The sequence below is a fragment of the Camellia sinensis genome, chromosome 2, assembly GCF_055761805.1.
Source record: "Camellia sinensis isolate YWXY chromosome 2, ASM5576180v1, whole genome shotgun sequence".
In the NCBI taxonomy this organism is placed as follows: Eukaryota; Viridiplantae; Streptophyta; class Magnoliopsida; order Ericales; family Theaceae; genus Camellia; species Camellia sinensis.
In genome coordinates, this window is record NC_138962.1 from 65,588,012 (window position 1) to 65,610,295 (window position 22,284).

General features: G+C 31.4%; 1 protein-coding gene across 1 annotated transcript; it reads right to left on the reverse strand.

Moving 5' to 3' along the window:
* Window positions 1–6,198: 6,198 nt before the first annotated feature.
* LOC145820080 (putative flavin-containing monooxygenase 1) lies at window positions 6,199–12,062 on the reverse strand. Its single transcript, XM_082914661.1, has 5 exons — window positions 11,470–12,062; window positions 8,548–8,785; window positions 8,268–8,443; window positions 7,272–7,630; window positions 6,199–6,756 (listed from the first exon to the last, which is right to left on the reverse strand). Exons 1-5 carry the CDS (start codon window positions 11,905–11,907, stop codon window positions 6,414–6,416), a joined length of 1,554 nt encoding a protein of 517 aa, XP_082770787.1. The 5' UTR covers window positions 11,908–12,062; the 3' UTR covers window positions 6,199–6,413.
* Window positions 12,063–22,284: the final 10,222 nt, after the last annotated feature.

The window sequence follows — 22,284 nt, forward strand, 5'->3', positions numbered from 1 at the left end:
CCTAATGGTTATAGGATTCAACGTGTATAGTGCTTTGTGTAGGTTGATGATAAAAGTACAATCTATTGTGTAGGTGTAGTTTTGACAATAGAGTTTGGTATATTAGATAAGGTGTGTTTGACTATTAATTTGGAGAATTGATTTGGTATTTCTTGAGCTTTTCATACATAAAGTGGGTTTTGTGGATGTGTGAAAGACACACAAATATTAATTTATTTAAGGTTTTAATTATTAGGTTTGTGTGATTAAAGTGGTGGAGCTGAGTGTTTGGAGTTAGTGTTGGAATATTATTTTTTTTAAGCGTTTGAGGTAAGTAACCTTCTATCACTGTTGGTTCATTTTTATTCCTACTGAATCGATTAAAATTATAAATATTTATTTATAACCTTCATGTTCTCTTAAAATAAAATATGGGTCAAGTATAAAATAACATCGAATATTATTATGAAAGTTATTTGAATATTTTGTGAAACTATTCTGAAAATTGTACCGAATGTTTATTCTGAAAATATCGAATATTTTATTTTAAAGTTGTGTATTGTTTGAATATTTGAACATCACTCTAGTCTGACTATGATTTGGACCCTAGCCAATGGGGGTTATTTATTGGCACAGAAACTAGTTTCTTTTGGGGCTTTACCACCGGCCTATGTGTAGTTTTGGGCCTTGTCATGGGCTAAGCGACCGTAGTCATTAAGACTTGGATTTTGTGAATCAAATCATTGAACTATCTGAATATCAAACCATCGATTTGAACAACGAATTACCTTGAATTATCACATTGGCTTTTCATTTAAAATGTATTGTACATTGTTTATTTTTAACTATGAAACCACCTTACAAATAATTGTTCATTTATTGAACTGTAGAAAAAATTATATTTATTGGTTATTGATTTATTTATTTATTTTTGTATACTTAATCCAGCTAGCAGTGATGGTTAGTTATTTACTGGGCTATCTAGCTTACTCTTATTTTTTTTTTCAGATTCTGAAGAGTAGAGCTGTGCGAAATTTTTTACATGTGGGAGTGTCGAGAATAGGACCACGATTTAAGTACTTGGATTATTGTTTTGTTAGTGGATTAAATTAGTGGACTTGGTGGACATTTTCATATAAGAACTATTTATTTTTATGGATTTTGGCATTATGACAATTAAGGATTTAATTTGAGTATTTTACATTGTGGATTATGTGATTGGATTCTTAGCCTTGCATGCTCACTTATATGAGTGTGCGGCGTTGTCACGGAGCTTGGGGCGTGACAATATAAGAGGGTAAGATTGTATATATCAGAGACTATTGTAGGTATATGATTTAAGTCACATATGATTTTGATTGGTTATAATCCGGAACTGTAAACTCCAATTCAAAACCAATCCGTAGAGAATGGATTCTCAATTTTCTAATCTAAAACTTTATCACAAATTCAAAAAATAATTTACACCTACCGGATTAGATTAGACCAATTCAGATTGCGAATTTTTGAATTCTTTACTCAATTCTAACAACCACCATCCAAGAAAAAGTGTGTACTATATTATAGATTTGGGAAATTAAAAAAATAAAATAAAATTTTAATTTTGTGAATTTAAGGTTGTTTTATAAATTGATTTCCTTTTTTTTTAGCGGTCTTATAATTTTTTAAGAAAAAAAAATACAAAAAAAATAAAGAAAAAATATATATATATAGATATTTTTTTTTTTTTTTTGTAGGGATGTTTTCCACAATTCGCATATAGGCTTTGTTTGGGAACATGATTTTTTAGTAATTTTTTGGTTTTTTTTACTAAAATATAATGTAAAAAAACTAGTATGTTTGTGATGACTTTTTTATTTTTTACAAAAATATGTTAAAAAAAATAGAGAGAAAAGAGAATCTTTAACTTTTTTGTATAAATTATTGACTTTTTAATTCTTTTAATAACTTTTTGACTTTTTATCTAAAATCATCACTTGCCGAATGAAGTCATACGCTCCTAATAAGTTTTACAATACCGTTAAGTAGCGACCACGCAGCCAGCTAAGGATGAGAGGTCCACGTGCCCCATAAAGTTTTGACCATCGTACTGTTATACCTATACATAAAAATTATATATATTATTTATCTTTAATAAAATTATAATAATGTCTCTCCATTAATCATATAAAATTTCTTATATTGTTAAAATTTTAAAAAATGTTTTATTTTATTCTCTTGCTCATTCTTATACAGAGTTTGTTAGTTGATTATTTATTTCCATTAGTTGAGTTGATAGTGTTGGACTAATTAATCATAAATTTGTTTGTCCTTATTGTTAGGTTAATAAAATTTAGTTGTTGATTATGAATTTATAAGTCATGTTGATATAAATCTCATGATAATTATAATATTATAGCTCACTAATTGACAAAAAAATAAATAAAAACTTGTTATGAGAATAAAATATTTAATGTTGTGATATACATGTAGGCCCATAAAGCATCACATGTGGTCCAATCAAGAAATTAGAAGAGCACACTTGAATTACCAGTAGTCTCATGGTTCCCACTAACTTCCCATGTGTTCTTTCGAGCGTGGGACTGAGAACTGGACCACTTTGAGTTTACTAGCTACAAACCATGCTAAATTGTACTGGGCAAGTGTTCATGGCCAGTAAGTTTTGGTTATCATACTCATATATTATACTTCTATTCAATTGTTAAAAAAATGCACCAAGAAGATTCAATTTTTGATCATACGTTAAATTTCCAGCTCCACCATTGCCATTAATAGAAATCATATGGTATATGGTACAAAGGTTTGTGGCTTAGTTATGATAGTTTTTGTTACGTTAATTTGTGATGAAATTACGCATTTTTATTATTAATATTACAAAATTTTATAATAAAATTATAATTTTTAGGAGCATTTACATACAAGTCCCATTTTGTGAACTTATACTCCATTAAGTCCTAAATAAAATCATTTGCTCCTTCAAGTCCCATTAATTTTTAATACCCTAATTTATCCTTCCAAGACCCCCTCATTGCTACCAAACATCATTGCTGTCTTCATTCTCTCTCTCTTCACAATTGCAATTTGAAGTTCTACGCAATTTCAATGAGTGAATCGTGTTTGGTGAGATCGCCTGAGAGATCATCAGATCTAACTTCTCCACCACCTCCTCCTCATCATCTTTGTCGTGCTCAGCTTCAACAGCCGCTTGTGGCGGCGGCGGCAACGGAGGTGAAGAGATAGGAAGTGAACCGACATTAGCGGCCCTCAACAACCACCTCCATCGGCGGAAGAGGTGGTAGCTTACAGTCGTGCCTACAGATATGATGCCTACAGATACGAACTCTGGAAAATCCAAGCCTCCCAACATTAACGGCCCTCAACAACCACCTCCATCGGCGGAAGAGGTGGATTTGGCGGCGGAGGAGGTGTTCATGGAGCCGGAAATCGAGTCGAAAACTTGCCGCCGATGTCTTCCCTATTCCACCCATTCCATAAATAACCATTATGCCAATATTGTTTGAGCCATCTTGAAGCCACAGATTAATGTCATTCACACGAGAATCTATTCCAGTTGGGTAGGGGGTGATGCTCAATACTGTTCGATCCAATTTGTTTGCAATCTCTTGAACAATTATCTTGATAAACTTTGACTCGTACCTACAAATTGTGAACAAAATGGAAACAATTGTCTGTGTGTGTCATTACTAAAATGTGACCAAAAGCAACTAATAAGATGATCTTTGGAAGGAACAAGAAGGAAGTTGGCATGGGTGGATTGCATTTATACAAAGCTAGAGTGTGCCATATGTGCAATAAGCATGGAGCATGCACATGCACTTGATCAAAATGAAAGATTGAATGATGGAACTGTTGGGTCAGGAAGCCTAGATTGATGTAAACAAATACACACAAGAGAGAAACATAGAGTTTACGTGGTTCGGCAATTGCGCTCACCAAAGCAAAATAGGACACAAGAGTACATGGCAAACATAGTTTCCAACTCAACCACAATATTAGCCTTATGGCTATGTAGTTGATGATTTATAATATTTCTTTAATGTTGTCTGCGCATTATGGATTTAGGTGGATTATTTAATTATATTTCACTTATTTTTTTTCCTATCTAAATTCATGATCCAAACACATTTATCCATACTTTGTTTTTCTTTTTCAAATCGCTATCAAATTCGTAATTCAAAAACAACCTAAAAGAGAATTCTCTTATTTGTGATTGTTCTTATTGTTCAATTATCAGATTTACACTTCCTGCATCACCCTAGGTAGCAAGAGGCACTTCATTTGTAATTTTATTATAGATCAGAAAAAGGACGCAAGTATTTGATTTTGATCCATACATTTTCCTATCAAAACTTTTACAAAATCCTCCTGTGCTTGTCTTTAAAAATATATATATATATATTGTTCAACAAAAAAATAAATAAATAAATAAATAAATAAATAAATACTTTTGTTGTCAATTACTTCTCAACAAATCCCAAAAAAATGCATTATATCAAGGATAAATTACGCCGGTAGTCCCTATACTTTGATTCTTGCATCATTTTGGTCCTTATAATTTCAATTGACGCGATTTTATTTTTTTTTAATAAAAAATACGCACATTAACGACATCTTTCATGCTTTTATAGATAAAATTATAAATTTATTCAAAGAAGCATAGCTTAGGGAGAAGGGGGGAAGCGAATAAGTTTCCTCCCCTATAGAATCTAGTATGCACGAGACTAAGACATGTAATCTCTTAGCTCTCATCTCGCTATTCCTAACTTTAGGAAGGAATAGAAAAAGAGATGTCCTGATAAACCTATAAAGCGTTACGCAAATCACCTTAGTAAGTTAACCTCAACCATCTCAATGACCATTTTCCTTAAAAATGCTAATCCGTGTTATGAATTAAACCAAATTGACACAAAATCTAAAATTAAGTGTCGAAATAGAATTAATTAAAATGGCAAAAATCAAAATGACACAAACGATAAACTACAGGAACTCCTGATATAATTTGCCCTTTTGTCGATTACCGCTCAAGTAAAGAATTTATGATGAAATTACAAACCCATCAGCTTGATTTTGCAATATGAATCATAAAAGACCGGTAAAACTACATGTTTAGATTCCCTCTTGTGCTCGAGGATCATTACAAGCTCGTCAAGACACGAATCTGAATAAACGTAGTCTTTGGAGAACACAATTATCGAACTCCTTGATTGTTTGATTAATGCTCTCTTCAACTCTAACTTACTAGTATTGCCACCTCTCTGTATTAGTTCATCATCATCGTCTTCTACGAAAGTGCGAAAACCTGAACCAAACAAAGCTGTATAGAGGTGATCGGAGAAGGTCCAACGAGTGTCATCACCTCTACTCAAGAACACATGGTAAGTCAACTGAGATGTAGCCATTTACAAAGCTTTAAAAGATCTTTTCAACTGCCAAAAAAAAAAAAAAAAAATCAAATCATAAATGAAGAAATATATATAGTTACTCACTCAATCACATAATGAAAAGAAAATAAAAATAAAAATTTGCATGGGTTTCATGTAGTTTTTCAAGTTTACCTGTTTAAATTGGCAATGAATGGTGGTTTCATTTTGGATTTGAGAACTTTCTTTCAAAAGATTAACAATGATAGAAGAGGAATAGGAAGAAGAAAGAGGGAGGAAAGTGAAGGCCGTGTTTGTTAGATAATTTGTAGCAATATAGTAGATGAGAAAAAAGTCAAGAAAATGAAAGAAGTGCATGTGTGGTGGAGGAGAGGGTAGGCATGGAGTATGGACAAAGCTGACTAAGAAAATGGGATTGCGCAAAAGTAGGCTCAAGTCAACTCAGTGAACATAATTTTTTTTCTTTTAACTTTTAGAAAATAGACTTAAATTAATTTATTTTCTTAAAAAATAAAATAAAATTTTGTAAGACAGGTTCAAGCATCCCTCTCAAAGGTTCGGTTGTGATGATGTTTTCGTTCTCCTAAAAAAAAAATTCTTCTTAAATTTATAGTCTACCATGTATATGTCAAAATTTTAGAGACAAATTACATTATATTATTTTAGTCCTTATAATTTTAATTGGTTCGATTTTTATTCTAAATTTATAATTTTATCTAAATTTTATTCAATTTATTATAACTGTAAACTTTTTTTTATATAAAAAATACGCACATAACTAACTTGTGCCATATTTTCACGTGTATTTTCAAAATGTATGAACAAAAATGAACTCCTAATGAATATAGCTAAAGAAACAGAACATCCAAGTTGTCCAACTTTATTCAAACACAACAGCTGGTATACATCATCAGAGACTATTCACAACCAACTTTGTTCTCAGTTTCACTACAGGCTTCAAATATCATCAAATTACAAACACATACACAAAACAATCATGAAACCGAACCCATTTTCAGTACATCTCAATCTCTAAGGATGAGCATAATCCATGGGGACATAGGGCTCAAACAACTCAGCAATGAACCCCTTCTTCCTCTTTGGCTTCCAACCCATGTCCTTGCAGAGTTGATCATTGTACCATATATGAAGAGCCCCTATGCATGATCTCCGGTAGTACTCGCCCGAGTATTTTTTCATGTATCGGTCCCATTTTGTTATGTCTTTCTCCATGTCTTTGATGTCGGGGAGCTTGAACGTGCCGGCAAGCAGCTCTGCTAGCCACCGGCACCTCATCTCCGAGGTGTGAAGGTTTGAAATGCTCTCTGAGAATCCAATTATGGCTAGCTGTGGAATCCTGGGATGAATGCATTCCCTGTTGAAAAGAACAAGTTGGTATTAATAAACTGTGGCTGAAAAAAATATCATACATATGGTGTGACATTTAATTTGTGTTTTAATTTGGAATTTGAGGACTAATTTTTTTTTTTTAAAAAAAGTTTAGAAGGAGCAATACTTTTCATACATTAGGGATTAGATTGGCACAATTTAATACCGAGGATGTTGATATGGTATGAAAATTTCGTTTGAAACTACATTTCATCTCCTAAATTATCTCTAAAATATCAATTAGACCCTCAAATTTCATTTTATTGGGGAGTTTAATTGATATTTTGGCAATAGTTTGAGGGGTAAAATGAAATTTTGGTACTACATCAGCAATTTTTGTTGGATTATAGACAGTAATTGATAGTGGACTAAAATTAATACAAAATCAAATAATTTAAGTATAATATTGATATTATTAAAAGAATAATTGATTTTTGAGTGGTAGTTTAAGGGTAAAATGAATTTTTCTCTAAAAAATGCTATATGTTGTAAGATGCAAACCTATAGAGTGAGACTGTTTTGTGAGGGGACCCAACTAGTTGTTCTTGAAAGGTTTGGGAGGCAAAAATGTCTTTGAGCTTGTCAAGTCCCCTGAACCCAGTAGCCAGTGTGACCATGTCTGTCTTTAGAGGTTCGACTTCCCCATCAACAAGTATGCCTTGTTTGCAGAATCCGAAACTCGGAGCTTTCTTCAATATGATGCTTCGTTTCTCAACTGCATCGTAGAAGCCCTCAGGGACGGTTGAGATCAAACAAGAACTGATTTCTTTCAAGAAACTGTGTTTGGGAACCATTCCATACTTTGCTAGTCGAAGCTTTCGTTTTATATGGGTTTCAACAAATTTTGAAAATCCCCATCTCTGCCAAACATTAGAAAATTAATATTAGCTTCAGTGTGGACTCGATTCTTGTTGGACCCTTAGAATCTACTATGACCCTACTCTAATGATTCGATATGTTTGTTTTTATATTTCTATGCGTACAATAAAATTAATTTGCTATTTGTCCCCACATTACTCTTGATTCTATTGTTTGTATCAGTATCATCATTCCTTGATTAAAATGATTTTTCCCTATATTTGCCTTCAATCTTTTTAAAATCATGTTTACCATGTTCTTTTAAGAAAAATATAAATGATTACAATTATAAGATTAATCTAATTTAATCATGAACGATCTGCACAAAGGCTTACAAATGAGCAAATCCAATTATCAAAATGAGGGTCGCGATAAGCCCACAAGGCCAACTGTATGTTGCAGCTAACCAAGGTGAATTGGAGGCAAGTTGCTCTCTTAGCTTATATGGAAACTATGCACTCACAAATAAAAAAGAAAAACTAGAGAAAGTGTCTAAAATAAAATGCATCAACCAGATTTATCCAGATTCATTTTAGATGTAGTATGAAACTAAACCAAATTTGAATCTACGAGACATAAAAGTTTACTTTTGTGGACATTTTTTTAAATGCATAGCTTTTCTGAGGAGCGATTCTATACCAGAGGTGAAAGCAATGTAGCCAGGAGACTAAGGAAAAATCCTTCACCAGGCTTATGAACCAAAAGTTCAGAGAAGCGATTGAAGTAGAAATATGCAAGTGAGACTCCACATGGATTGTAATCAGGCACATTCCAGTGTTCATTCCTGTATAACACTGTACATGGATTTTCCACCCCTGCAATCAATTCCACAAAAACATGAATTTAAATTAAGTGTGGATTGACAAGCACAATCCCTTTTCACAAACAAGAATTTTTTTGTGGTGGGTCTCTCTCTCACCATTTTGTAAAGAGCACTCCATTGCAATGTCAAGAGCATGTTTTTGGAAGCCAACAACAGTGACTCTCTTTCCTCTTATAAGTTGTTTAGCAGCTTCAAAATCCATGGTAGCATACTCCATTGAGTGTATCACCTTCCCATCAAACACTTCTGGACCCTTCCCTTCTGGAAATTCTGGTATGTTTGGTATCCCACTGAACCTTCCCACACATAGGATCACAAAATCGAATTGATGAACCTGTATGTATTATGGCCTCTTTAAAAATGTGCCATTTATAGCGAGTTAAATACACCCAAAATATATATATATAACTTTTTATTTTTATCTTAAGTTGTTCGTTAAAATTTACACTAATTTAATCTAAGGAAAAAAGGAAAGAGGATCACCCAATGTCTCACAAGAGGCTTGAATTTGCAACTTCCATTATGGAAGTTAGAGAGCATACCACTGTGACACAACGCCATGATACAGATCTAGAAAATTACTCAAAATGTGCAATATAAGGCCTTGATTCATTCATGGAGTGACTCTACAAGAAGAAGATTAAATCTAGATCTTTCATTTCAAATTCTGCAGCATTTTCTGGTTACTAGTTCATAGACTTTTCCAAATGATAATGCTAACATGATAGGAAAACAAAGAAAATAAAAACACTGTTGGAAATGGTGGAAAAAATTCTGGGTAAAACCAGAATTTTTCCTCAAGTTTTGTCTATTTTTTAGGTGGGCCCCGAGTGTCGATTTACTCGGGTCAAAGTGGTAACGCGTTCTATGCCGCGTTGTGATTCACGTGGTATATTTGGTTGCTTAAAACCATTACCGAGTGAATGGGAAATTGAAGCCAAAGTGTGCTCCATGGAAATTGAGTTTTGGTGGAAATTCCTTAAGGTGGTAAATTGGCTTGTCCCACATTGATTTGGTGGGAAGTTTTGAAAGGGTTTATAAGACCTAGGGTGAGATACTTGGGGTGTGCCCCAAGGGGTACCCAAGTGTTTTAGAGTGAGAGGTTATGGGCAAAATTGAGCTAGATCCATTGGACCCAAAAATCACACACTGGTGTGTTGTGTGGCTTTTAATCTTTTTGGGCCAAAAACATTTGAATTTAATTTTATTTTTTGGATTTATTGCTCATCCAAACAGAGCCCTTCCCGTTTTCAAACAGAATTAAACTGTTTTGGATTTATTGCTCATCCAAACAGAGCCCTTCCCGTTTCTATCTGTTTGAATAAACAGATTCAAATCTGTTTAAATTTGAATCTAACAGGTTTCATACCTGTTCAATTCAAAACCAAAAGTCACCTTTACATCTATAAATAGACTAGCCTCCCATTTGGATTTCACTCCTTTTTTCGAACTCCATCCTCTGCAAATTATATTCTTCATCTTGCTGCATTTTATTTCCGAAAGAAAGAGTGTAAACACTTAATGTGTTCGTAAGGCAAACAATTTGTAGTGCTGCTATTGTTTGTGGTAAGATCATTTCATCCTGGGAGATAGACGTCCAAATTCTGAAAGCACCGTGGAGAGGGCGAATCTGTCTTAAGGACACAGTGTTAAACACTGGACTTGATCAGAAAAGTTATTCAAATAAATTAACCAAGTAAGTTGTTTAATTTTATTCTATTTTTTATTATGTTTATTTAATCAGATTTTATTTTTGTTTTTGTAACAAAATAAAATCTGTGGTTTTATTTATTTATTTTTATTTCGAGTTTGATTTTTGTAATCAAACAAATTCTCTCATTTTCTCTATTTCTTTTATTCTTGTTGTTGTTTTGTACACAACAGAATTTAATCTTTTTAAATACAGTGAAGATTGTCCAACAAACACAAGCTCCCCTCCTTTCGGAGACTTTGGATTGCTAGCAAACATTGAATCCTGAGGTCCATCTAGATGAAAAACAGAGATTAAACAAATCATACACTACAATAATTTTATGGGCAAATTACATTCATAGTTTTTATATTTTATTTTTTTGCATCATTTTGATTACTATATTTTTGATTAAGAAAATATCATTTTGCCTTCTAAATTTTCACGTGGTTTTCAATTTGACCCCAGATTTCGATTAATATTAATTTTACACCAAAACTTTCAAAATTTTGATCAATTAGGCCACTGCCGTCACATTCCGTCTATAATTAGGCGGAATGTGCTAACGTAGCACCAAAGTTCATTTGAAATTTCATTTTACCCCCCAAACTATACTTTAAAAATCAATTTGCCCCCCACATCAGCACATTCCATCCAATTGTAGAAGGAATGTGACGGCATGAGTCAAATTGATCAAAATTTTGAAAGTTTGGGTGGAACATTGATATTACTTGAAGTTTGACGGTCAAATTGAAAAATGCGTGAAAGTTTGGGTGGTGAAATAATATTTTCTCTTTTTAATTAGCTCAATTTTGCCTCTAAATTTTAAATTTTACGTCAATTTGGTCCAATCGATAATGTCATTAGGATTTTTGATAGAAAATGATCCCAAATTTGGTTGAGATTAACTTACTAAGTTGATCAAATTTATAATTTTGTTTTTAAAAACATGTTCATATACACATTTTTTTTTATATAAAAAAATGTTAACAATTGTAATCAATTGAAGTAAATTGAGATAAAGTCATAGATTTGTTGTAAAAAACGAGCCAATTAGAATTACTGAAACCAAAATGACATAGAAACTAAAATATGGAGACTACATGTGTAATTTGCCTTATTTCCATCCTCATTAAAACGGAAAGTCTATGGCACCGTCATGAATTTCAGATCAATGGTGTATATTGAAGTTAGTTTTGTGAGGCACACTCTAAGTAAATCTTACCATTGATTTGAAATTTTAGGACTTTTCTGAAGAAAAAGAAATTCTTAAAATTGTAGCATTTACTCTTATTTAAAGTGCAAGAAATAGAACTTAGCAAATAAACCTCAGTGGAAGAACTTTGGGTGTCCTGAACTGTAACACTCCATTTTCCAGACCCAAAGGCTTCACCTGTGCCACCCCAAACCCCCCACCCTTCCATCTCCGCCTCCGCCGCCATCCCTTCATAGTCAATACCGACCACTTTGCAGCCAAATCTGATATGTTCAAGCAGACCAAAGTGACCAGCATAGGACTGAAGGTAGTCAAAGACTTGAGGTTGGGTAGGAAAGACCTCTGTGACTGAGTTGGGCCATGGAAAATCAGAGAACTGATAGAAATGTTTTGGGGTCTGAAGCTTGGTGGTCTCTACTGTCTTGGTCCATACTCCTCCGATGGTGGTCTTGGCCTCAAAGACCACTGGGTGGTAGCCTTTTGAGAGGGTGAACTTGCAGGCTACAAGGCCACTTATACCAGCTCCTATAATGCCCACCTTCTTCTCCATTATTGTGCACTAACTTCACAAATACCACTTCCCCCCAAGGCACCTATTAATAGTAGGATAGGCTAAATTAGATCATTGTCTTTTTAATTTGGGCGAAATTTTACTTTCATTTTCATAATTTTAATTTGAATAATTTGAGCATATACTTTAAATTTTGTTGCAATATAGTTCCTCTATTACTTGTTGTTAGAATTTTGAGCAGAAAAAAACATGTACAAAACTGAAAGAGCAAAATAGAATAAAAAAGAAACTATAAACATTACCAGTGTAATAATTAAATTATATTATTGGTCCAAGTAATTTCTTTTTAATTCTACTTTGATCCCTCTAAATTTACGTATGATCTTTTTTTCATTTAAAATGTTTATGAAGCATAACAGATGAATTATATTGAAACATAATTGAAAGTGTAAAGTTTAAATTGTTTAAATTAAAATCATAAAAACTAAAATTACACTTTGCTTATACTATAACGACTAATGATGTAATTTACCTAATATTAAATTTAAATTTGAAAAAATTTACATTGTACACCTTTAAAAAGAATAAATATATATATATATATATATATATATATATATATTGAGGGTAATAATGACACCATTCTGCATGGTGTAACCAACCAATAAAAAATCATAAATAGAATTCAATGAACATATCTTACCTCTCATTAATTTAACAATATTATGGTTTTCACTACAAACAGAGATTATTCATTAAATAGTGATAAAGTGATATCATCATTGTATTTAAATATTTAAAAAATAAATAAATAAACAAATTTATGGTGAAATTTTCAGATGGAGACTTTTCCCAAATTAAGCCAAATTAGCAACTTATTTCTCAAACTAGGTCTAGTTTAGACGGAATTCTTAAACTGGGGTAAAACGCTATTACAAACCACGCTTTCACTGTTTCCAGGCCCCTTTCGCGGAAAATTTGTGAAATAGTAAAAGCGTGGTTACAAAGCATGCTTTTAATTAAGAAAACGTGGTTACAAACTACCATAAAATGTGGTTTCAAACCACACTTTCAAGTAAAATAATTTATTTTTATTTTTTTTTCAGAAAGCGTGGTTTCTAAACACGCTTTCTTAATTAAACTGTGTTGTGAAGAAAGTATGGTTAGAAACCACGCTTTCAATGCCGCACCAAACACACGCACTCACAAACACTCTCTCTCTCTCTCTCACTCTGACACAAACACACACATGACTCGCATACACACTCACACTCAATATATATATAAATTTTAATATATATTTATAATTTAATATATATATATATATATATAAATTTTATTTCATAAAATTGAAATCAATATTAAATATATATAATAATAATAATTTATAATAGTAAATAATAATCAATTATATAAAATGATTACTTTTTTATTTTAATTCTTAATTTTTTTTTATTTTAGGGTTTAAGGTTTAATTCTTAAAATTTTTTTTTTTATTTTAGGGTTTAGGATTTAGGGTTTAGGATTTATAAAAAAAAAAATAAATTTTAAGAATTAAACTATAAATTCTAAACCCTAAAATAAAAATAAATAAATTTTAAGAATTAAACCCTAAACCCTAAAATAAAATAAAATAAATTATCCCTAAACACTAAGGTAGCGTTTGGTAACATTTAAGTTTTTGGCTTATGTTTATAAAAATTTTATAAACTGGTTTATGTTTATTTTTAGAAAAATATAAATTACAAACTTGTTTGGTTTGAACAAAATGTTTAAAAAAAATTTAAAACATAAACTAAAAAATATGTTTGTTCAAGCCTAAAATATTTATATTTATATTTATTATTTATGACATTGGGATCACACATATTATAAGTGAAAAAAAAAAGTAATTAAAAAAAATATTTGAAAAAAATTTAATTGGAAAAAACGTGATTTGTAAGAATTATTGAAAAAAAATATTGAAAAAAAATGTGGTTTATATTTATTATTTATGACAATGGGATCACACATATTATAATTGAAAAAAAATTAATTAAAAATATAATTGCAAAAAAATTTAAGGGAAAATTGGTCTAAGGTCCCTCTTCCACTTTTCATAATGGAAGAGATCCACAAAATTATTTTTTGATGTCTAAGATCCCTAAACATACAACAGAGAAATTTCAATCCTTTATATTATCTTCATCATCTGACCCACTGTCATCCCCAACAACCCGACTCTCAGTCCTCCTCATCTTCCAATACTTCCCAAAGCTTTACCCGGTGGAGATTCCCCGCCTCGTTCTCCTTCTCTCCTTTCCTCTCATCGCAATCGCATACATCTTCGTCTCCGAAGCCCTCGTGATCCAGGCGCTCATCTTCATCTCCTACGCCGGACTGAAGATCCGCGACATCGAGCTACTTCGTCGACTCCGGACATGTGTTTTGGTGCAGCGTTGATCCAGGTTCGTTTCCGACGGTGCTGGGTTATACTCTATGATATTTTTGATCGGTACTGGTTGCGTCAATAGTATTTCACTTAAGTTCACTTCTAAAGATTCTTCTAGGTGAAGTCGTCTTTGTTGAAGATTATAGTTTATATCTAACACAGTAATTATTTTGTTTGATGAACTTCCAATAAAGATGGATACCCGTATGGAGTCAAGTACTTGGTGTGGTTCTACTTTGTTCTAAGTTACACGTACAGTTCTGTGTATTTGTTCTCTTTTAGCATTTCCAATTATGTTTTGACAAAAAGCAATACATTGACTATTGAAATGTTGGTGTGCTGTTGTACTGGAGGATCTGAATCCTATATTCTTAAGTTCACAAAAATAGAAATTGAAGCCATGTGTAGATTAATGGGAAAAGTGATCTTCTGGTTGAAACTAGAGAAATTCTTTGATTTTTTAACTGAATTTGCTCTGGGTTGAAACCAGAGAAATTCTCTGGTTTTTGAACTCAATCACCAAGTTCTGTTCATAAAAATACAACTTTACTGTAAATAGAGAGAATTTCTCTGGTTTGTCTGGTTTGAAGAGAATTTCTCTGGTTTTGAACCAGAGAAATTTTTGGGTTTGTGGGTTTATTAGACATGGGTTTAATTGTAGTTAATAGAGCCAGAGAAATTTGCGAACAATTTTCTCTGGATTTATTTGGTACTCAGAGAAATGTCAATTTTCTCTGGAGAGAATTTCTTTGGAATTGAAATTTCTCTGGATGTGTATTTGTTCTCTTTTAGCATTTCCAATTATGTTTTGACAAAAAGCAATACATTGACTATTGAAATGTTGGTGTGCTGTTGTACTGGAGGATCTGAATCCTATATTCTTAAGTTCACAAAAATAGAAATTGAAGCCAAGTGTAGATTAATGAGAAAAGTGATCTTCTGGTTGAAACTAGAGAAATTCTTTAATTTTTTAACTGAATTTTCTCTGGGTTGAAACCAGAGAAATTCTCTGGTTTTTGAACTCAATCACCAAGTTCTGTTCATAAAAATACAACTTTACTGTAAATAGAGAGAATTTCTCTGGTTTGTCTGGTTTGAAGAGAATTTCTCTGGTTTTGAACCAGAGAAATTTGTGGGTTTGTGGGTTTGTTAGACATGGGTTTAATTGTAGTTAATAGAGCCAGAAAAATTTGCGAAGTCAAAGAAATTTCCTGGATAGCCATACAGATTTCCTTTCCACAATTTTCTCTGGATTTATTTGGTACTCAGAGAAATTTCAATTTTCTCTGGAGAGAATTTCTTTGGAACTGAAATTTCTCTAGATTTCAATTTTCTCTTGAGAGAATTTCTCTGGGACTGAAATTTCTCTCGATTTCAATTTTCTCTGGAGAGAATTTCTCTGTGACTGAAATTTCTCTGGATCCTGTTAAGGGACCTTAGACATCATGAAAATATTTGATGTCCTTTATACTATAAAATCATAATATCAGGGACCTTAAAAAAAATACCCCAAAATTTAATTGAAAAAAAAAATATTTTTCAAAAAAAATTGAAAATTGAAAACGTAAACTCATTTTTTGAGTTTACGTTTTTTTCTCAAATTTATAAACTGAGACAACCATTTATAAACCAACAATTTTTCCAAAAAAAAAAAATCAATAATTTTTACAAACCACGTTTTTTCCAATTAAATTTTTTTCAAATATTTTTTTTAATTAATTTTTTTCAATTATAATATGTGTGATCCCATTGTCATAAATAATAAATATAAATATAAATATTTTAGGCTTGAACAAACATATTTTTTGTTTTAAATTTTTTTTAAACATTTTGTTCAAACCAAACACGTTTGTAATTTATGTTTTTCTAAAAATAAATAGAAACTAGTTTAAAAAATTTTTATAAACATAAACCAAAAACGTAAATGTTACCAAACGCTACCTTAGTGTTTAGGAATAAAATTTATTTTTTTTTATTTTAGGGTTTAGGGTTTAATTCTTAAAACTTATTTATTTTTATTTTAGGGTTTAGGATTTAGAGTTTACAATTTATAGTTTAATTCTTAAAATTTATTTTTTTTTATAAATCCTAAACCCTAAAATAAAAAAAAATAAATTTTAAGAATTAAACCTTAAATCCTAAAATAAAATAAAAAATTATCTCTAAACAGTAAAATAAAAAAAAATTAAGAATTAAAATAAAAAAGTAATCATTTTATATAGTTGATTATTATTTGCTATTATAAATTATTATTACATATATTTAATATTGGTTTCAATTTTATGAAATAAAATATATATATATATATATTAAATTATAAATATATATTAAAATTTATATATATATTGAGTGTGAGTGCGTGTGTGAGTCATGTGTGTGTGTGTGTGAGAGAGAGAGAGAGAGAGAGAGAGAGAGAGAGAGAGAGAGAGAGAGAGAGAGAGAGAGAGAGAGAGAGAGAGAGAGAGAGAGAGAGAGAGATTGTGAGTGCGTGTGTTTGGTGCAGTATTGAAAGCGTGGTTTCTAACTACGTTTTCTTCACAATACAGTTTAATTAAGAAAGCGTGGTTAGAAATCACACGTTTTCTGAAAATATATATATATATATATATATATTTTACTTAAAAGCGTGGTTTGAAATCACGTTTTATGATTAACTTAAAAGCGTGGTTTGTAACCACGCTTTTACTATTTCACAAATTTTTCACGGGAGGGGCCTGGAAACAGTGAAAGCGTGGTTTGGAATAGCGCTTTAGTCGAGTTTGGAAATTTCGTCCAAACTATACATAGTTTGAGAAATAAGTTGCTAATTTGGCTTAATTTAGGAAAAGCCCCTTTCGGATGTTTATGATATGTCATGTCAATTTATAGTAAAAGTTATGTAGTGCATGTGAGCCCTAAGGTAAAAGTTGTACGCAACCCAAGGGTGGGTGGCATTGTGGTTAAGGCTTGGGGTTTAAGTCCCAATGTCACAAGTTCAATACCCTCCCTCTTGGGCCAATTTTCTGGGCGAAGCAGAGTTGGTTAGGAAGTTGGACCTCAAGTTGTCTAATCAGCACTTGGTTTAGGTTCAATACTCCCCCGCTGTGTGAGTCCTGACCGGAACGACTAACAGGATATCCTGGTGATCTCTATAAGGGGCGCTGTTGTCTAATCAGCACTCGGTGTGGGTTCAATGCTCCCCCACTGTGCGAGTCGTGACCGGAACGACTAACAGGACACCTTGGTGATCTCTGTAAGGGGCGTTGCCTTGGACCTGTGAGAGAGTAGGGAGGATTTTCCTGTAACCAAAAAAAAAAAAAAGTTGTATGCAAACAGTTGGAATTGGGGATGCTGTTGCGCAGCCCGCACAACAGCAATTGCTATGCGGTGAAATGGATCCATTTTGAGGTCCATTTTAATAATTCGAACTGTTCAGATTTTAGAACACATCAAATAGAACATGTCTGCAAAAAATCAAATTAATCGGATATCAGTTACTCATTCATTCACTCACATTTGTATTTACAAAATTAAATAATAATTGTGATTTAAAGCATTAAAATGAATACAAATGTGGGTAGATGAATGAGTAAATGATATCCGATTTACTTGATTTTTTACAAGCATATTCTAATTAATGTATTTTAAAATACGAACGATTCGGATGATCAAAATAAATACCGAAATATGCCCATTTTGCAGCACAACAGTTGCTGCTACGCGGGCCGAGCAACAACATCTCCAATTCCCAAAAGGTTACGTCATTCTATAAATTTATGATACAAAATTTTATAATGTTGTTATGAATGACATACCATATATACCATTTTAAGGGCATTAATGGTGGCATCTCTCTTGAAAATTAGCTGTAGCCTATATGTATGCTAAGGATTTTTTATTTTCCCTCTATTTTCGAAGAGGACTGTTATATATCATTTGCTTTTTTTATTATTATTATTTTATATCGCCGGCCTATGTGAAAAAATATTATTTATTTGCATTAATTCTTTGACAATTATTTTTGACTAAGAAAACTAATTAATAAGTATCAATGTTGGCGGTAAAATAAAATAGTGATAAATAAACAATGACGTATAACATTTTTTTATTTTGAAACACTCTAATCCCTTAAAAATATTTTCGTAACCCAACTCTTACCTAGAAATATTTTTAATTTCCCTCGCAAGTTTATCACTTTAGACCCTAATTTAATCATGGGGCTCAATAATTGTTGTAGAATAAGCATAAATTTTCTCTTATATTTTAATAAAACTAACCTATCACCGTGTTATGAACGGCAGAATTATAGATATTTATATTTGTTTTATATATATTTTTATATATAAATTATGTTTTTTAAGATTTTTTATGAAAATAATTTAACAATCTTATCACTAATCATAGTGTATGAGAGAAGTTGAAAAGGGTACTGCAGTAACTACACGGATTGTGTCTATAATTATTTGTTTGAGGAGATTTTAAATGCTGATCAGGGGATTTTGACCAAATCAATAAATGCAGGCATGTGCAAAGACACGTGGATTGAAAAAAGTTAATAAATGATAATTATGAGATTTTGATCAAATCAATAAATGCTGAGTTTTTTTTTTTAAATAAAAAATTAAAAAAATTCAGGTTGAGATATCGAAGCTCCAACGGGCCTTGAGAGTTAAAAACTTATTTTTGCTTAATATATAGTATAAATAGATATAGATTGATAGATATAGATCTCAATCTAAGGAATCTTTTCCTAGTACCTTCTTGAATGTGACTGCTTTACTTTATGTTATGATGTTGGTGGTGCTGAGAAGAAATTGCCAATTTTTATTATTATTATTATTATTATTTTTAAATGATAGAAATAAATTTGTATGGCATAGCAATATGAATTGAACTCGGGCAATAAGTTTAGTAAGCAAGCATTTCAACTACCAAGGTAATTTCTTATAATTGATATATTGAAGTGTTTTTATATATATCAAATCTTACACACAAAATAAATAAATAAATAAGTAAAAATTATATCTATAAATCAACTAGAAATAACATTTCTTATTTTTAATCCATATTTTTTATTAGCAAGACCAAGGCCGGCTCTGACATTTTTTTAGCCAAAAACGAGCTCCCGATAAGGAGCCTTTTATATATTTAAGGGAAAAAAATTTGTAATCAGAAGATTATCTATCATTTTTTTTTTTTTGGACATAAAATTTACTTAAATATATAACAAACTTAACAATAAGAAAAATGTCTAAAATAATCTAAACTCAAGTATTAAAAATAAACAAATTGTAACAAAATATCACCTAAACACCACTATTCTCGCAAAATTGCTAATCAAACTGACATAATTCAACTTATCAACTAAATATTTTTCAGTGGATAAAATTATTAATCCATTCATCTTTGTTGTGACGTAGGCAAGATTTATTCAATTTTAAATTTGATTCTTTTTTCTCTAGAAACAATTGTAACTAGCATAATTAATCATATTCTAAATACAATTCATAAATTTGGAAAACAATTATTCATTAATGTCAAATAACTCATCCAATCAATAGGCTTTTCTATTTTTTTGGAGTAAAAAAATCATCTATTAGTTTTAAATAATTTACTAGATTAACAATTTATTAGTTTTGAATCCACATCGAATTTTGTCGAGACCTTTTAAATTTATGTAGATTTTTTTATGAATTAATATAATAACTAAAAAAAAATTGGAACCTTCTATTTTAATTAATTTTGGGTACAAAGCGACGACCTTGCCAACTTTGAGCCAAAGCCGCCCTGAGCAAGACACAAGATAGGAGTCAATAACACCGGTCCAATTGGTTGGAAAAATTCTAAAGTCATCATGAATTGAACTTTTATAGCACACATTATATAAATACCTTTTTTTTTCCTATTTTTATTTTTCTTTATATCTACAAATCATTACTCAAGTTTATAATTAAACCACTGTTTAAAAATAAATGAATAACAAATCTATGCAGTCTTGGAGCCCATAGTGGATACTTTGTACTATCTGTCTAAATCATAAAGAAACCAAAATCACATTTTTTTTAAAAAATTCAACGTAATCAAGTTCCATAAAATCCAATATCCATGTATAATATAAAATAGAATACCCTAAGCAAACACATTGATCCATAATTGATCAGACACATGAAACCAGATGATTGGACTATTTACCAACCTTGCTTTCAATATATATATATCAACTTTGTTGTTTGTATATCTATGGATCATGTAACATCAAGATTCCTAGAAACAGGATTGTAAATGAGTTTAGTAAGTTTGTAAAGCATGTTTGAAAACTTATAAGTTTTAAAAAATATTTAAATTTAATTTATTTACATTCTGATTCAATCTTAAACAAATTTTTAATAAGTCGAATTCAAATCATTTGGTTCGTTTTATAACCCCAAATGAAAATGGCAGAAGCTGGCCCCAACACACCAACCTACCACCAGTTTAATTATGGAAATAAAATTAATGACTGGTGAAATTAAAGTATGAAAATTAAATCGGATCATATTATATTTATCCGAATCTAGTCAGGCAATAATTGAATCCATCGGATTTAAATTTTAATGGATTATCAGATCAGATATTCATTAACATATTCAAATCAAAAGCCGATCGATTGACCAATCTAGCTTCAGTTATGCATGTATTGAACATTGGCCTAATATATTTCATTGTCAATATTCATCCTTTGTGCAAACCAATGTTGATATTTATAGCTCCATCTTGAATAACTCTAATGGCAACATTAGTGTCTGCACAAACAACAAACAAACACACATTATCTACACATATATGATATATCATAAGGTCTCCCTATCGAGTCAACAAGGATTTTAAGGTTAGAAGAGAAAAAATGGAGTCCATGAATTGAAATTTTGAATAGAAGATCTTTTATATTCCTGGATACAAACTTGAATGTCGATAATCATATACTGAAACTTGGTTGATCCAACCTGGCAAACTTTAATGAAGAATGAAGTTAAGAATAGAAGATGGTTAGACCATTTCCACGTGGCCACCGCCAAGAGCTCTGTTTCACTTTTGCTCATACCTGTCCAAGAAATCCCATAAATACAATATGTAAATAACAGTCTAAAGCAAGCTCAGAAGAGCAAAGCTATACTTCTTTAACCAAAAAAATGCAAAGATGCTAGATCATCTCAACGGTATTTTGACTTTGTATAGTTCTCTTGTTGATCGCACACTAGGATTATGCACTTCTTTCACCCACAACAAAATGCCTTAAGGATGACAGTTCATATGATTTTCACCTTTCGGATTGATTTAAAAATCTGAAACGGCACTACATTGTATAGTTTATTGGCCCTTGAAACACCATAAATGCTGGGTTATGGATTCACTTTAGAGGACCCTTGACAAAGCAGAGAGCACATCAGAAGATTTTGAGAATATTATTTTAGGGCTGAACTGACATGAAACCATGCAAGCCTGTCAAAAACATGAGAAGATATTTGTCTCCAGCAAGAGAAAATTTAACCTTCTCGAGTGACCATAAGTTGCAATTCTCTTTAATTATTTTCAGTCAGGTCCCGAAAATCAAATGTAAAATTACATACCTTTTGGTTCCTAGACTGAATTTACTGATACTCTGGCAGAGGTATCCCAGCCATCCTTAGACCTTTTTTGATGCCTGTCACTGCAAGGGGAAGTTAAGCCCAGCTTGCCTGATAGGCAGGCCTATAAAACTACAAATTACAATCATCACTAACAACATTTTTTTTAATCAGCAACAAAAGAAATTTTATTGCAAAATAAGAGAAGAACAAGAGAAATGGGAGAACAAGAAGTCCTCCAAAAAATTAAAAAAAAATAAAAAGGCAAAAACAAAGGACCACCAAAATCTCACATTGCCAATCACAAATTGCCCCCATATCTCTACAGAAAGAAAAAATAATAATAATAATAAAAATAAAAGTGGAATTCGAATAAAGGAAGTGGAGGCTGAAACCCAAAAA

What these genes read in the sequence shown, in the direction of transcription:
- LOC145820080 (XM_082914661.1), bottom strand. Translation starts at nt 11,907, where the DNA reads ATGGAGAAGAAGGTGGGCATTATAGGAGCTGGTATAAGTGGCCTTGTA. An exon ending in GGAGTGCTCTTTACAAAATG is followed by an intron (nt 8,444 to 8,547) that starts GTGAGAGAGAGA and finishes AATTGATTGCAG; the next exon opens with GGGTGGAAAATCCATGTACA. An exon ending in AAAACAGTCTCACTCTATAG is followed by an intron (nt 6,757 to 7,271) that starts GTTTGCATCTTA and finishes TCTTTTCAACAG; the next exon opens with GGAATGCATTCATCCCAGGA.